Consider the following 15,042-nt stretch of genomic DNA (forward strand, 5'->3'; position numbering starts at 1 on the left):
AACCCATTTTACAACCACACACACATAAGAGTTTTTAAGCTTTTGTTGAAAGCCTTGTTGAAGTCACATTTTAATGCTGATCAACTGTTTGAGCAATTGATCTTCTTAAACCCTGTTCATTCAAACCCTGTCCCAGCACGTTCAAACCTGCAAAGTCTGTTTGAGCCACATATACAAATCCTTATAAGGTACATACCAATAACATTACTGTACTTTTTTCAAAATCAACAAAAGAGTGACACAACAAAAATGCGTTCTTTGCTTTATTTTAACAAATAAATGTAGGGTTTTAGGGCTAGGACTGCATCAATTCAACAAAATATTTTATTTTAATAAAGTAGAATGTTAAGCTTAGGACTGCATAATTTCAAAAGGTGTCAAATTGCAATTATGTAGTTACATTCAGCCTAACACACTGCCGCTGTTATACATAAAGATTGTCTGTCTTCACTGAGCACAGAGATATCACTTTTTTTTTTTTATCCCAAACTGTCCTTGAATTTCATAACTAGTGTCTTCTGATCAGGTCACAGCATAACAACAGTCTTTAAGAAGTGATGGACACCATCTTGTTGGGGCTGAGAATCTCAATCCAGTAACCGTCAGGATCCTGAATAAAGGCCAGCCCCTTCATTTTACCTGCAAGACAGACATTTTTAATTCAATTTTATGCAAATAAAAAAAAAGTTATCTGGATATGCCATGCAAACAGAACAATTTGCATATATATACTGCATAAATGCTAAGAGTATGCTATAAAGAACACAGTAAACATACAAATATAAACATCCTAAATTTGTACACGAGACTAACATATTTAGAAATTAAAGTTTAGCTCAGGGGCGTTGCTAGACCCCTTTTACTGGGGCATGTGCCCCAGTATAAATCTGAAGTTTGAGTTTAACAATTTATTTTATTTGTCAGTGTATTTAATAGAAATTATATTAAAGGGTAATAGAAATTATCATGCCACACTCATTTACAGACGACCTACACCAGTTATCATACATAAATTGATCACATAGAAATCAACTCAGTTTTGAGACAGAAAGAAATTAATTTTACCCCCTTGAATTTCTGTTTATAGTGCAAATATATATATATAGCCTATATATATGTGGGCTAATCATTTTATGTTTGTGTGTAGAGTTACTACTAACAATTTTTGGATGAGTTAAAATAGTTTTGAATGTTGAGAATACACATTAACATTTTGTAGTATGGATCATTCATTGCAACATTTATCCTCATTCTCATGTTTAAGAATCTGTTATCTGCTTGACAAATCATTTGTGCTACTGCTGCCCACTAACATGCTTTTAAAGCTATTGTTATCCAATTTGTTGGCCTTCAAACACCTTAAAATGCACATATGTACCGGTAGGTCCGAAAAGAACAAAATTTCCCCTGAATTTCGCCCCTGCCTGCAGCACTGTAGCACAGAAAATACACATTGTTGTGTTCTGTACTACTGTCTTTGATTGTGTGTGATAACAATGACTCTTTCGGATATGAAATTTATATTTAATTGACCTATCGGTAAACCTCCTTAGTTACTGTTGCTATCTCAGACAAACAATGGGGGACCCGTTTATGTCTAGCAACGCCCCTGGTTTAGCTACTTTGTTATTGGTGGAGAAACACTATGTAACTAAAATAACTGTATAGGATCATATGAAAGAACTTACCATCATCTGGCTTTTTTACAAAGGTCACTCCATTCTCTTCAAACAGCTTGCAGGCAGCATAGACATCCGGGACAGCAATTCCAATATGGCCTAAGATACATATATTTTAAATTTATTTTTAGGTTAATGATGTAATTTATCTTCTTTTATCCATGACTACATTTGCCATTGGGCTGTCCAATCGATTAATCGCATCTAACATAAGTTTATGCTTATATAATTTATGTGTGTACATATATATATATATATATATATATATATATATATATATACACTCACCGGCCACTTTATTAGGTACACCTGTCCAACTGCTCGTTAACACTTAATTTCTAAGCAGCCAATCACATGGCGGCAACTCAGTGCATTTAGGCATGTAGACATGGTCAAGACAATCTCCTGCAGTTCAAACCGAGCATCAGTATGGGGAAGAAAGTTGATTTGAGTGACTTTGAACGTGGCATGATTGTTGGTGCCAGAAGGGCTGGTCTGAGTATTTCAGAAACTGCTAATCTACTGGGATTTTCACGCACAACCATCTCTAGGATTTACAGAGAATGGTCCGAAAAAGAAAAAACATCCAGTGAGCGGCAGTTCTGTGGGCGGAAATGCCTTGTTGATGCCAGAGGTCAGAGGAGAATGGCCAGACTGGTTCGAGCTGATAGAAGGGCAACAGTGACTGAAATAACCACTCGTTACAACCAAGGTATGCAGCAAAGCATTTGTGAAGCCACAACACGCACAACCTTGAGGCGGATGGGCTACAACAGCAGAAGACTCCACCGGGTACCACTCATCTCCACTACAAATAGGAAAAAGAGGCTACAATTTGCAAGAGCTCACCAAAATTGAACAGTTGAAGACTGGAAAAATGTTGCCTGGTCTGATGAGTCTCGATTTCTGTTGAGACATTCAGATGTTAGAGTCAGAATTTGGCGTAAACAGAATGAGAACATGGAACCATCATGCCTTGTTACCACTGTGCAGGCTGGTGGTGGTGGTGTAATGGTGTGGGGGATGTTTTCCTGGCACACTTTAGGCCCCTTAGTGCCAATTGGGCATCGTTTAAATGCCACAGCCTACCTGAGCATTGTTTCTGACCATGTCCATCCCTTTATGGCCACCATGTACCCATCCTCTGATGGCTACTTCCACCATGTCACAAAGCTCTAATCATTTCAAATTGGTTTCTTGAACATGACAATGAGTTCACTGTACTAAAATGGCCTCCACAGTCACCAGATCTCAACCCAATAGAGCATCTTTGGGATGTGGTGGAACGGGAGATTCGCATCATGGATGTGCAGCCGACAAATCTGCGGCAACTGTGTGATGCCATCATGTCAATATGGACCAAACTCCCTGAGGAATGCTTCCAGCACCTTGTTGAATCTATGCCACGAAGAATTGAGGCAGTTCTGAAGGCAAAAGGGGGTCCAACCCGTTACTAGCATGGGGTACCTAATAAAGTGGCCGGTGAGTGTATATACTGCTGTGGTCAGAATGAATGGCACCCCTGTTAAATATGATAAAAAATGACTGTAAAAAATAAATCTGCATTGTTTATCCTTTTGAAAAATGAGCAAAAATCTAACCTTTATAACCTATATATATATATATATGTATATATAGTCCAGCCCGACTTCAATCACAGTCAATACAATGACAGGGAGAAATTGTGTTTTGCATGTTATATTCACCAAAGCCTCTTGGGTCTGAGTTCCCGTTGTGGTAAGATATGCTGTCATCGGTCTCTGAACCCCAGTTACTGATAAAAAGAGAAATACAGAATGGCACATGAAAACAGCTTCACACCTTGGACTGCTGATGACAGGCTCTACGGTCGGTAACCTTATGGCACACAGAGGGATAATCACAGAAGCGCGCACCTCGGCCCCGCGAATGGTTTGTCGGATGTGTGTGCTGGCGCAGGTTAAAATCTCGCACTTTCATAGTATGCACATTAACTTAATAAAACTGGCTGTGTGACTATAAGGAATAAGTACCTAAAATTGTACATCCGTATGTTTCAGGGACTCCTCGTTAGCTAATGTCCCGTGCCAGTGATTGTCCCTCCGCGTGGCAAAGGTCACGAACCCTGCTCTACAATGACATTTTTCAGGTATTATGCCACATATTGTAAAGGCCTATTCACACTGCACCGACAGACACAAGCCGCGTTTCCATTACAGATTTGCGCAAAACTTTTGCGATTTTTTCTAAATATCGATAAAAAACTATTGCGAAATGACGGCGTTTCCATTAACCTATGTTATGCGACTAAAACGTCATTTTTTCCTCTCGCGATAAGTCATTCCAAAAATCATGGAAACGGGCGTTGGTAGGTTTATAGTCTATATCACATGTGAAGGAGACGTGGTGTGTTATCCAAGCATTAATGGTAAGGAAAGACCCTAATATACTGTGAACGGCACATGAGGTGTTTCTCCCTCATTTCTGCTCCAAGGTCTTGATTGTGGCATTTCTTTGAGGTTTAGAATCCAGTATTACTGCAATTATTTTTTCTTTTATGAATTTAATAAAGAACTCTTGTCTCGTATTCTGTCCAAACGGTCCGTGTACTTTTGCGTCCATTTGTTTTTCCTTTTTTAACCCGGCTAATTGAAAAACGAAAAATGAACGGTTGTTGTATTTTTAAAGCGCAAAGTTAAACAACAAATTTTGAATTTGAACTGTTGCCTACTACACACCAAATGCTGCGCAAAAAAATAAATATAGACGAATTTTCAGATTTTTGTTTATGACTTTTTGACCCTTTATTAAACATTTAAAATATTCACAAATTAATATGAAAAAAATGGGTTCCAAATTAGAACCCGATGATATTTTTCCCGCAGTGCTGAATAAGAAGAGCCATGTCTCTGGAACCATAGCCTACAGAGATGTGATTTATAGGTGATTATAGGCTAATGATAATAAATGTGTCTGAAAAAATAACGAGGCATTTTAATTGTTTATTAATAAACTAGTGTTAGTGCCGACTGCAAACATATCTTCATCTCCGCTGTAAAGCGGATGCGCCTTTAGAGAAATGCACCTTTCATATGGATTACATAATCAGAAGGTATTTGCTTTCGATTTGAATTTGTTCGTTTAAAAGTGGACATTTCAAACTTTAGCCTACATAGGCTATATTTTGTTTCAGTTCATTTCTGAGACATGTTCCAGTTCACGGAGATCATGAAAGCGCGCCTGATTGTTTTCTTTTATTTTACAAAAGAAGAACGTTTTCTTGTTATTGTGAGTTTACACAAATAAAAGTAGTTGCGGATTATGTATTATTATTTTCTGTATGACCATAAATAATAGAGTATTTTAAGTTGTTTCCACTGTTGACAGGAAAATGCAAGTGTTCGCGCCCGCGCCTCCGTCATGCAGTGCGCGCTCAACACTCCGCACAAACCCTTGGATATGCGTCAAAATCTTGTGTTTATTTGTGATAATCTTAGCCCTGTATTATTATTGTCTAACCTGTATTATGAATGACATTTGACGAATTGCTTTGTTCCTTTTTTGGATAAAAGCGTCTTCTAAATATGTAGCCTAATAAATGTAATATAATAATAATTATTATTATCATTTGCGTTTATAACTATAAATGAGTTCACTTAAGACAGTAATATGTATATTATAAATTGATGAATTGAAAATGACTTTGTGTTATTTCTTTTTTTGTATGAGAAGTCTTTTTTTTGCTATTCTATTATAGCCTACTGAGCTTTTTTCTCACCCCCAAAAAAGGACTTTAAAGATGTACCGGGCTAAATGTCGTTTTTTAGAAAATTCAAGAAATTACAAAGAACTGATATTTACAAATCTGAGAGCGCGGATTAGGATATCGTGGGTAGGCCTACAGTTATTTAATCCGTGGGCACGATTTGTTAAACCGATCGAGGGAACAGTTAAGTTTGTATGTGAATATTTTTTCACCAGTCTAAAAACTAATAAAGAAGAAAGCATGTTTTTTCGTTTTTCATATGAGTTAAAGGAAAAACGAATGGACGCAATAGCCTACACGGACCCCAAACACACGCGCCTTCTCTAAGTCAGGTGACTGTAATTGCGCAAAAACTGTTTCCATTGCAGTTTTGCGAAATATTCCTTTTTCGAATTGCCTGAAAAACCACCTCATGCGAGCGTAAAAACTTTTTTGCGATAAATGGGAGTTTTTGCGAAATTGACGTGTTTCCATTGAGCGTATTTTTAATTCGCAATTTCAATTTGCGCAATTTGAAGGGTAATGGAAACGCGGCTACAGACAGACGGCAACTGAAACCTGGTTTCGGATCAGTGTGTAAGCGAGCGTCCATGTAAACTCTCTTTTTCGCAGATTAAACAATGTTGAATCGGCGTTTGCCCGTCTTGGAATGTCTGACAAGTGACGTACTGTAATCTGGTGACTGTTGGTGCAGTGTGAATTTGCCTTAACAGAACCTGCCTGATATCACGGTAAGGATGGTAACAGGCTTTTCTACTCAATGCAGAAGGTTAGTGGTAAACCTGTATGGACTTTTAAATGGCTGATGCTTAAGGATTTAATCTGAATTTACTGTGTGAACTCTATAGTGGCTCTGCGGGAGAACGTCCAGGCTGTCCTCTCCTTCACATCTGCAGGGACCTCTTTCTTATCCTCATAACCCAGAAAGTAGAGGGTGAATCGCATGGAGGGAAAATCAAACTTCTGTAACAGCCTATAATAAAACATTCGCATTAAAAAATACTTCATTGCAAAGGTCAGCAATTAAAGCCCATTCACATTATTGCAATGCAATTTTAATATGCAATATTGATTATGAGCCAAATCTGAACTAAAATGTAAAACATTTCTACATGCATAACACATTTGGATATTATAAAGTAATGGCCTGGTTTCACAGACCAGGTGTAGATTAAGCCAGGATTAACCCTGGATATTTAAAAAGCTTTTATAAACGTGTCTTAGATAAAAGACAAAACATGTCTTGAGACAAAACAAAGGCACATATTTTAAGATATATCAGTGCAAGTGGCTTTCAGTTAAAACAACTTAAACATGCACAAGACTAGCTTAAGCCTTGTCTATGAAACAAATGAAAACTAAAGTAAATCAGGTCAAGACTGAACTCACATTCACAGAGAAAAAGTTCAGTGCAGAGAGATGCAATCTTTTACACTAGTAAACTCACGTCATTCCCAGGATGCGCGTGTAGAAATCCAGGGATTTAACTGGATCCTTAACCCTCAGCATTGTCTGCTGCATCATGAAGTCCTACAGCAGTGGCATGAATAACTTTTGGTCAGAAGAACATCATTTACAAGATGGATCAGGTGATGAAAATGATCAACAGTGGCAACCAAAAGTCTAAGACCATTTAGGAGGGAAAAACATTTTTATTAGTGGTCTCACATTTGAGTAACACTGTATCAATAATAAAATAAAATCAAATATTATTATTAACCATTTATGTCACGCATTACATTATCAAGCATGGACCCTTTTCACAGATTGTGAAGAGGCGTTTTAACGGTCATCACCATCATAAATCCTGCAAAGTTTTATATATATTTTTTATAAATGTAAATTTATAACACTATACTTTGTATTACACTTCCTTTGCATCAAATTACAAAAGAAAAACCTAGTTAACGCAGCTGTGAGGATGTTTCTAATACAGCGGCTTTGGAAGTGACGATGAATTTGATATCTTTCTCTCTTCCGACTGCCATTATCAATCTCTCTCTGTATATTTTCCCTCTTTTTGAAAGTTTAGAAAACACTATTATTGCGTTTTTCTTTTGCTATTTGAGAAAATGTGAACACAAAAAACATATGTAATGTAGTCTCTCATTCACCGCTATAGAAGTTTACCCAACTATGACGACTTCCGCTTCTGAGAAACCCGTAAATGTGGAAAAAGGGTCGGTTCAAATTATTCAGCAGTGATTTTGGATTTGAAAATAATCAGTTGATGCAGTTTCAGGCTGTGCATGATGCTTTTAGAAATCCATATCTGGTCATTCTGTAATATCTTGCAGCTCAGCTCAAAAACAGAAGGGTAGTTTATCGTTTTGCAAATGCATCAAACATCAGTCTAGGAATCTCTGGTAAATGTTTGCACAGTGGATGTGCTGTTATGAATTATTATTCATCTCTCTGGTATAGGTGTTATTTTATAGCATCTCTTTGGTTAAGATTGTTTATGACATGACTTTTCAAAGAATGGACACAAAGTGTTACAATATAATTCCCTGATATTCCCTAAAGTTTGTGTCCTTATGGTAAAATCTGTCTGCTTGCACTGCTCTGTATGACACTCTAGGGGCCACAGGTCAACACTTAATCTGTGTAAAATGTCAAAGGTCATCATAGTAACTTTAAGTTAATTAAAATAGGCTTGATTCTGAATGTAATGCAGATTGATATGTTACTAACATATCAATCTGCATTCCATACAGATTCAAGTCTATTTTTAAATTGCATTTCCACATTGACTGAGCAATAACGCAGTTACGCGTACAAACTTAATCAAAGTTAGTTGAATAACAAACAAAGAGCCGGATAAATAACTAATTCCTGTTTTCCTGCAGTGGTTTGAGTTATACAGGAGAACAGGGAAATGAGCGAGGAGCTTCGTGTTTGATTGAAAGGTCTCAAGTTCTGGACTCGAAAGCAGCGTCTTACTTTAGTGATGGGGTTTCCGTCTTTACACGCAGCGGCGGCTGCTTCGTTCGTCAGCCCGGTCAGCCCTTGGTCAGTCATTTTTTTTAGGTGTGCTTCGGCTTGATGTTCGGTGATTACAGCTGACAGTCCGGCGGAAAGATCCCACGCAGGGGGCGTGGCCATAGCGTGCAACGTCGACGGTGTGACGTAACTGTGGGAGGAGCCATGAAATAACTGAGATGCTGTAGTTTCCCTTTCCTTCCTGCAGAAGGAGACGCAATTCTCAATAAAAGTGTTTACATAAATGTATTGAAATCATGCATGTGTTGTCAAGACAAATTGAGTGTTCTCTTTCCATCAACTTAATAAATTATAAGTATAGGAGGAAAAATTACAGAAAGAAAATGGTTAATGAACTAAGAGGAACATGCAGAGCTATGAATGAATGTGATGGAGACTGTAGCGTTTACACACATCCTGTAAGATGACACAAGTATACCATCCTGTGTAACTTCTGAGTGAACTTATAGTTACTTTGAGCTCTGTGTGGAAACTAAAAATGTGTATATTCCAGAAATCGGACTCATTGACACAGGTAAAAGGCATACACACTGTATAAGGCCTGTGTGTGTGTGTGTGTGTGTGTGTGTGTGTGTGTGATAGAGAGAGTGATAAGAATACAGATACTATGCTACTCAATGCTTAATTTTAGTATGTAAATACAGCAACACACTTGCTTAACTTTAAAAAGTGCATCTATCTTCCATTTACTCTTGATGAAATTAAACTTCCATTGCAATAAATGGGCTTAAATGGCATTGAATGGCTTAACAAAGATGACGAGGTAGCAATTAAATCAATAAAAATGCAAATGGCAATTATATTAGAACATTTGGAAACTGATGAGTTTATGCGATTATATCACACACAGCGTGACCAATCTTTTAGATTGCCGTCATAACAAGGATTAATACTGTTTAATAACTGATAATTAAAAAAAAGTATATAATGAAAAGGAGATGGAGCTCAGGTAGATTAGGGGGTAGGGCAGCTTTTTATTTTTATTTTGAATTTAACAGTTTAAATCTTAAAATATTATTGCTGACTATTTGTAGCCTACATCGCTCAATGCAAACTATTTACAGCGTGCTTCACAATAAAATCTAAGAATACAATTTTTTGACTGACCGGCACAAAATGGGACTACTTGTAGAGATGAACCTTGTCTTGCAGTGATTATACATTTTGAGTGTTTTGTACATGCACGTTTACACAATCTTATGTGAAAACGCACACTTTTATTTTTCGTGAAATGTGAGATTGAAAGGAGTTTGCAGGCCATATCTAAAAGCAACTTTGTTATTGGGGAAAATAATGTGAGAAAACAGAACAAGATGCAAGTTTTGATTCATAGTGCTGTTAGGGGGGTAACAGTTATAAGACCCAAGACCAGATATGATGAAAGAAGACCAGGAGTCGTGAAGTTCAAGCAAAAAGAAAAAAATTTACTGAAGAATAGTTTGCAGTTTCATCGGTAGAGCGAGCGTCAAAGTCTCACGAGGAGGTCGCAAGCCAACTCATACCTTACACAAAATCATACACCAATTATACCATTCTACAAGGGCATACATTACATCATTGTAAATCTGATTGGATAAGAGAACATAAAAGCCTAAACAATTCCACACATGTGAGCAGATATAGGTGCCAATCGCCATTAGTCAAGATAGTTGTCGTCCGGTGACAAAGGGCGCCTGTAATTAATATATTTGATAATTGATTTTCATAAAGGAAGTATATAAGCATTCAAAAGGATATATGATTATAGATGTATTTGAAGAGACAAGGGATTTTGACCAACCCTTCAGTGCATATGTAGCTATAACTTTATTTTAGAAAATTATTAACATGATTTACTGTGTCTTTAGTATGCAAGCAATTAAGAAAAACTGTAATAAAAAAATAAACCATGCTCTTCATTGGCATCGTGCAGGTACAAAATCTTCAATAAGAAGGGCATAGCTGAAAACAAATAAGAATAAACAGTAGGCTAAATCATAAATTCATGTGACATGCATGAATGTACATCACATCAACTTTTGTCTGAATGCAGTTTACGATGCATATTGAAGGTGTATTTATAAGGGAAAGTCTTTCCACAGTCTGGACAGGAGAAAGGCCTCTCTCCCGTGTGAATCCGCATGTGTTTCTGCAGCGTCGTTCTGCGTGAGAATCCGATTCCACACAAGTGGCAACAGAACTGTTTTCCAGAATGAGAATCGCTGTGGTGGCGATTAAGATTGGTTTGACTGAAGAACGTCTTGTCGCAGTGCGCGCAGGCGAACGGCCTCTCGCCTCTGTGTTTGTATAAATGACTTTGGAGTGCGGTGGAGCAGGTGAACTTCTTCTCACACTGATCGCAACTGAAGCTCTTCACGATCTTTCGTTTTTTACCCGTGTGGATGGTGTTGTGCATTTTAAGCCATTCTGCACACCGAAACCCTCTCCCACAGAGTTCACAGGTGTACGGCGCTTCTCCCGTGTGTATTCGCATGTGACGCGCCAGCTTAAAGCTCCGCTGATACTCCTTGCCACACAGCTTACAGCTGAATTTTTTACCAGGGGTCTCTGATGAACTCTCCCGTTTAGTATTAGACTCGTCCTTTTTGTTCACAGTCTTCATATCGATGCAGTCGGGACACCAAGAGAAACAGCAGCTACTGGAGAAACAGATTGAGAAATAAAACACTCATAATTATCCCTAAGTTGTATATAGGCTATCTCAAAGTTGCTAGAAAGAATATAGTATTGTGTGTGCATGTAGAGTGAGGGAATTGAACTATTCTAAAAAGCATCAGTTGGTTAAAAGGCATTGCAGAAAGCTAGTTCTGAAAACAACTTTACACTTTCTTTGATTTTGCATCTAATCGAATAGCATTTCGAAGAGTAACTTTTTTTTAAAAAGTGTTACAAAAATGGTAACTGTTACACAGCGTCCTTGTTACACGTTGTTACTGTAGTAATGAAAACCTCCTCAGGTTCCAAGTTTGGTAACCACTAGTGCATGTTTACAAAGGAAACGCAAGTAGGGTAAGTGTGTAACGGTCCGTTGCAGCTTTCATAGGCGTAATCCTATGGGGGGACAGGGGGACACGTCCCCCCCAATATTCAACGAAGGGCAATTTGTCCCCCCCAATATTTGATCATATTTGGGGCGCGTTTCCATTACAGATTTGCGCAAAACTTTTGCGATATTTTCTAAATGTCGATAAAAAACTATTGCGAAATGACGGCGTTCCATTAACCGATGTTATGCGACTAAAACGTCTTTTTTTCCTCTCGCGATCAGTCATTCCAAAAATCATGGCAACGGACGTTGGTAGGTTTATAGCCTATATCACAGCCACCGCATAGACATTATTATTATTAATGGAAGGAGACGTGGCGTGTTATCCAAGCGTTAATGGCAGGGAAAGACACGGAGTTCCTGGGTGTTTCTCCCTCATTTCTGCTCCGATGTCTTGATTGTGGCATTTCTTTGAGGTTTAGACACTGATCAATATAGAATGACTTTATTAATGTCATTCAGTGGGTTTAGAGTCCAGTAGACTACTCCTGTAATTATTGTTTATTTTATGAATTCAATAAAGAACTCTGTCTCGTATTATGTCCAAACGGTCAGTGTACTTGCATTCATTTTTCTTATTTAACCCGTAATTGCAAAACGAAAAATGAACGGTTGTTGTATTTTTAAAACGCAAAGGTGAACACCAACATTTTAGTTTGACCTGTAGACCTACACCAAATGCTGCACAAAAAAATAAAAAAATAAAAAAATAATATATATATATATATATATATATATATATGAGAGAGAGAGAGAGAGAGAGAGAGAGAGAGAGAGAGAGAGAGAGAGAGAGAGAGAGAGAGAGAGAGAGAGAGAGAGAGAGAGAGAGAGACGAATTTTCAGATATTTGTTTATGACTTTTTGCCCCTTTATTAAACATTTAAAATATTCACAAATTAATATGGAGAAAAAAATGTAGATTTTACTGGTTTTCTAAGGCCAAATTAGAACCTGGAAATTATATTTTTACCGCAGTGCTGAATGAGAAGAGCCATAACCACAGCCTACAGAAAGGGGATGTATAGTTGAGTTAGGCTATAATAAATGTGTCTGAAAAAATAACGAGGCATTTTAATTGTTTATTAATAAACTATTGTTTTCCTAAATCAGTGTCGGCTAAAAACATATCTCCATCTCCAGATGCACCTTTAGAGAGAAATGCACCTTTCATACGGATTACATAATCAGAAGGTATTAGCTTTCGATTCGAATTTGTTCCTTTTAAAGTGGACATTTAAAGCTTCAGTCTACAAAGGCTAGCCTATCAGTTCTCGCGCTTCAGTTCACGGAGATCATGAAAGCGCGCCTGATTGTTTTAGCCTATTTTATTTTACAAAAGCACATCGTTTTCTTGTTATTGTGAGATTACGCAAATAAAAGTAGTTGCGAATAATGTATTATTATATTCTGTATGACCAGAAATGATAGAGTATTTTAAGTTGTTTCGACTGTTGATAGGAAAATGCAAGTGTTCGCGGCCGCGCCTCCCTGCCATCCAGTGCGCGCTCCACACCCAGTCCGCACACACACTTATGCGTCAAAATCTTGTGTTTATTTGTGATAATCTTAGCCCTATTATTATTGTCCAACCTGTATTATGAATGAAATGTGACGAATTGCTTTGTTCCTTTTTTGGATAAAAGCGTCTTCTACATATAATAAATAAATGTTATAATAATGATGATAATTATTATTATTATTTGCGGACACGGACCCAAAACACACCGCGTATTCTAAGTCAGGTGACTGTAAATGCGCAAAACCCGTTTCCATTGCAGTTTTGCGAAATATTCCTTTTTCAAATTGCCTGAAAAGCCTCCTCATGCAAGCGTAAAAACTTTATTGGGATAAACGGGAGTTTTTGCGAAATGGACGTGTTCAAACACGTCCATTTCGCAAAAACTCCCGTTTATCCCAATAAAGTTTTTACGTAGCCTAATGAAAATGCGCACAATGGAATCCATTGTGCGCATTTTCATTAGGCTACGCAATTTCAATTGGCGCAATTTGAAGAGTAGCCTAATGGAAACGCGGCTTGTATGATTATGCGGGCAGGGCCAGATGTGATTGCAAATAGTCTTTCTTCCCAGCTCCGAAAATATAAAATCCCGGCCGGTCCATTTCCCAAATCCATTCGGACTTCCTTACACTATACATTTAGCAAAACCTATTTCTCCTGAAATCCATGTCATGTTTTCCTATCCCTAGTGCATCGTCAGTGAGTTAGGAAAAACCAAACAGAAAAAGAGTTAGGAGGAGCGCGGAAATTGACAGACATTTGGCACATAGGCTATCTATGAATGGTAAATATCCTGTTATCCTGTAACCGTAATTTAATCAAAATGTTTATAGCCACTATATGTTTATAGAAGAATATAAGAGAGAGAGATCACTGACCGCTTTGTTGTCAATTCAGGCCTGTAATTGATGCCGATGCTGTAATCATTGTGAGTAGGCTATACGTTGGTTTGACGATCAGATGTAATAAAATTCCTTGTTGTGTTATACAATTACAAACATTCGGACTCTGACTTTTATTTTATTTTGATTAAAAAAATGTGTGCATGCGCCAACACAAAAAGTTCCACAGCTGTCCCCCCCAATGTGTGATTGACAATTTCGCCCTTGGCAGCTTTTATAACCTCATATTATTATCATCTAAAAAACAACCTAGAATTGTCGTTCCAAGTTAATACATTTGTCAAACCACGTAACTATTTAAATGCGACCCCCATCTATAAAGACGATTTAAATCTTTCAATATAGTTTCTTTCAGGGCTGGGTATTGACAGACGGCTACTGCAATCTGTCATCCGCAAGACGCTTGAATTTCGTGATAAAAGTGACAAAATATGAAAGCTGACATTTTGTTTCATATCAGTAGCAAAGCTTATTTCGATTATTGGATGATGGCAGGCTTGTTTATAATGTTTGAAGTCTGCTCACGAAACAACGAGAAACTTCATTGACTAAATCGATATTGTCCACCCAGCCCTATTTTCCACTACACACGTATTCAGATTTGAACTTAAATGACTATATTTTAACAAAAGTTTAATCTGAAAATCACTGGGCAATTATCTTAAATCTTAAAATGATCTAAATCATAAAGCACTTACTTGCAATGTTCTTGTTCAAAGGCACATGCTCGGAGTCTGAACCAGAAATGAGCAACTCCAACTTCATTCTCGTCTATGTTCATTCTTCACTTCTCGGTTGGGTAGCAGAACCAAAGACAGTCAGTGCTGCCCCCGCCTGTCGTCAAAAGATGCTGAATGTATTGTAAATTGAGTAAAATGTAACTTTGGGATAAGACATCATTTTATAAATAAACTGTTTTAACAGAGAACAGATTATGATGGAAATTGATCATATTCATTCATAGCAGTGCTTATACAGTAGTAAAAAAGTCTTAGGCACGTTAGTATTTTTACCATAAAAATATCTGTAAATATGTATATCTTTAGCTGTAATGTGTCAGTAGGAAATATCAGTTTACATTTTCAAACATTAATTTTGCCATTAATTGTAATAATACAGTGAGATTTTGTGACGGTGTCAGACTCCTT

At 37.4% G+C, this 15,042-nt stretch overlaps 2 protein-coding genes across 2 annotated transcripts; both read right to left on the minus strand.

Annotated features, from left to right (window-relative positions):
* Nucleotides 1-406: 406 nt before the first annotated feature.
* Nucleotides 407-8,544, minus strand: glo1 (glyoxalase 1). Its single transcript, XM_056250609.1, has 6 exons — nucleotides 8,368-8,544; nucleotides 6,872-6,954; nucleotides 6,257-6,397; nucleotides 3,386-3,453; nucleotides 1,689-1,778; nucleotides 407-639 (listed from the first exon to the last, which is right to left on the minus strand). Exons 1-6 carry the CDS (start codon nucleotides 8,527-8,529, stop codon nucleotides 548-550), a joined length of 636 nt encoding a protein of 211 aa, XP_056106584.1. The 5' UTR covers nucleotides 8,530-8,544; the 3' UTR covers nucleotides 407-547.
* A 1,880-nt stretch (nucleotides 8,545-10,424) lies between these two features.
* Nucleotides 10,425-14,638, minus strand: LOC130085052 (oocyte zinc finger protein XlCOF15-like). Its single transcript, XM_056250610.1, has 2 exons — nucleotides 14,593-14,638; nucleotides 10,425-11,063 (listed from the first exon to the last, which is right to left on the minus strand). Exon 2 carries the CDS (start codon nucleotides 11,027-11,029, stop codon nucleotides 10,439-10,441), a length of 591 nt encoding a protein of 196 aa, XP_056106585.1. The 5' UTR covers nucleotides 11,030-11,063; nucleotides 14,593-14,638; the 3' UTR covers nucleotides 10,425-10,438.
* Nucleotides 14,639-15,042: the final 404 nt, after the last annotated feature.

Source organism: Rhinichthys klamathensis, unplaced genomic scaffold, assembly GCF_029890125.1.
Source record: "Rhinichthys klamathensis goyatoka isolate OS25496 unplaced genomic scaffold, OSU_Roscu_1.1 h1tg000072l_1, whole genome shotgun sequence".
Lineage (NCBI taxonomy): Eukaryota > Metazoa > Chordata > Actinopteri > Cypriniformes > Leuciscidae > Rhinichthys > Rhinichthys klamathensis.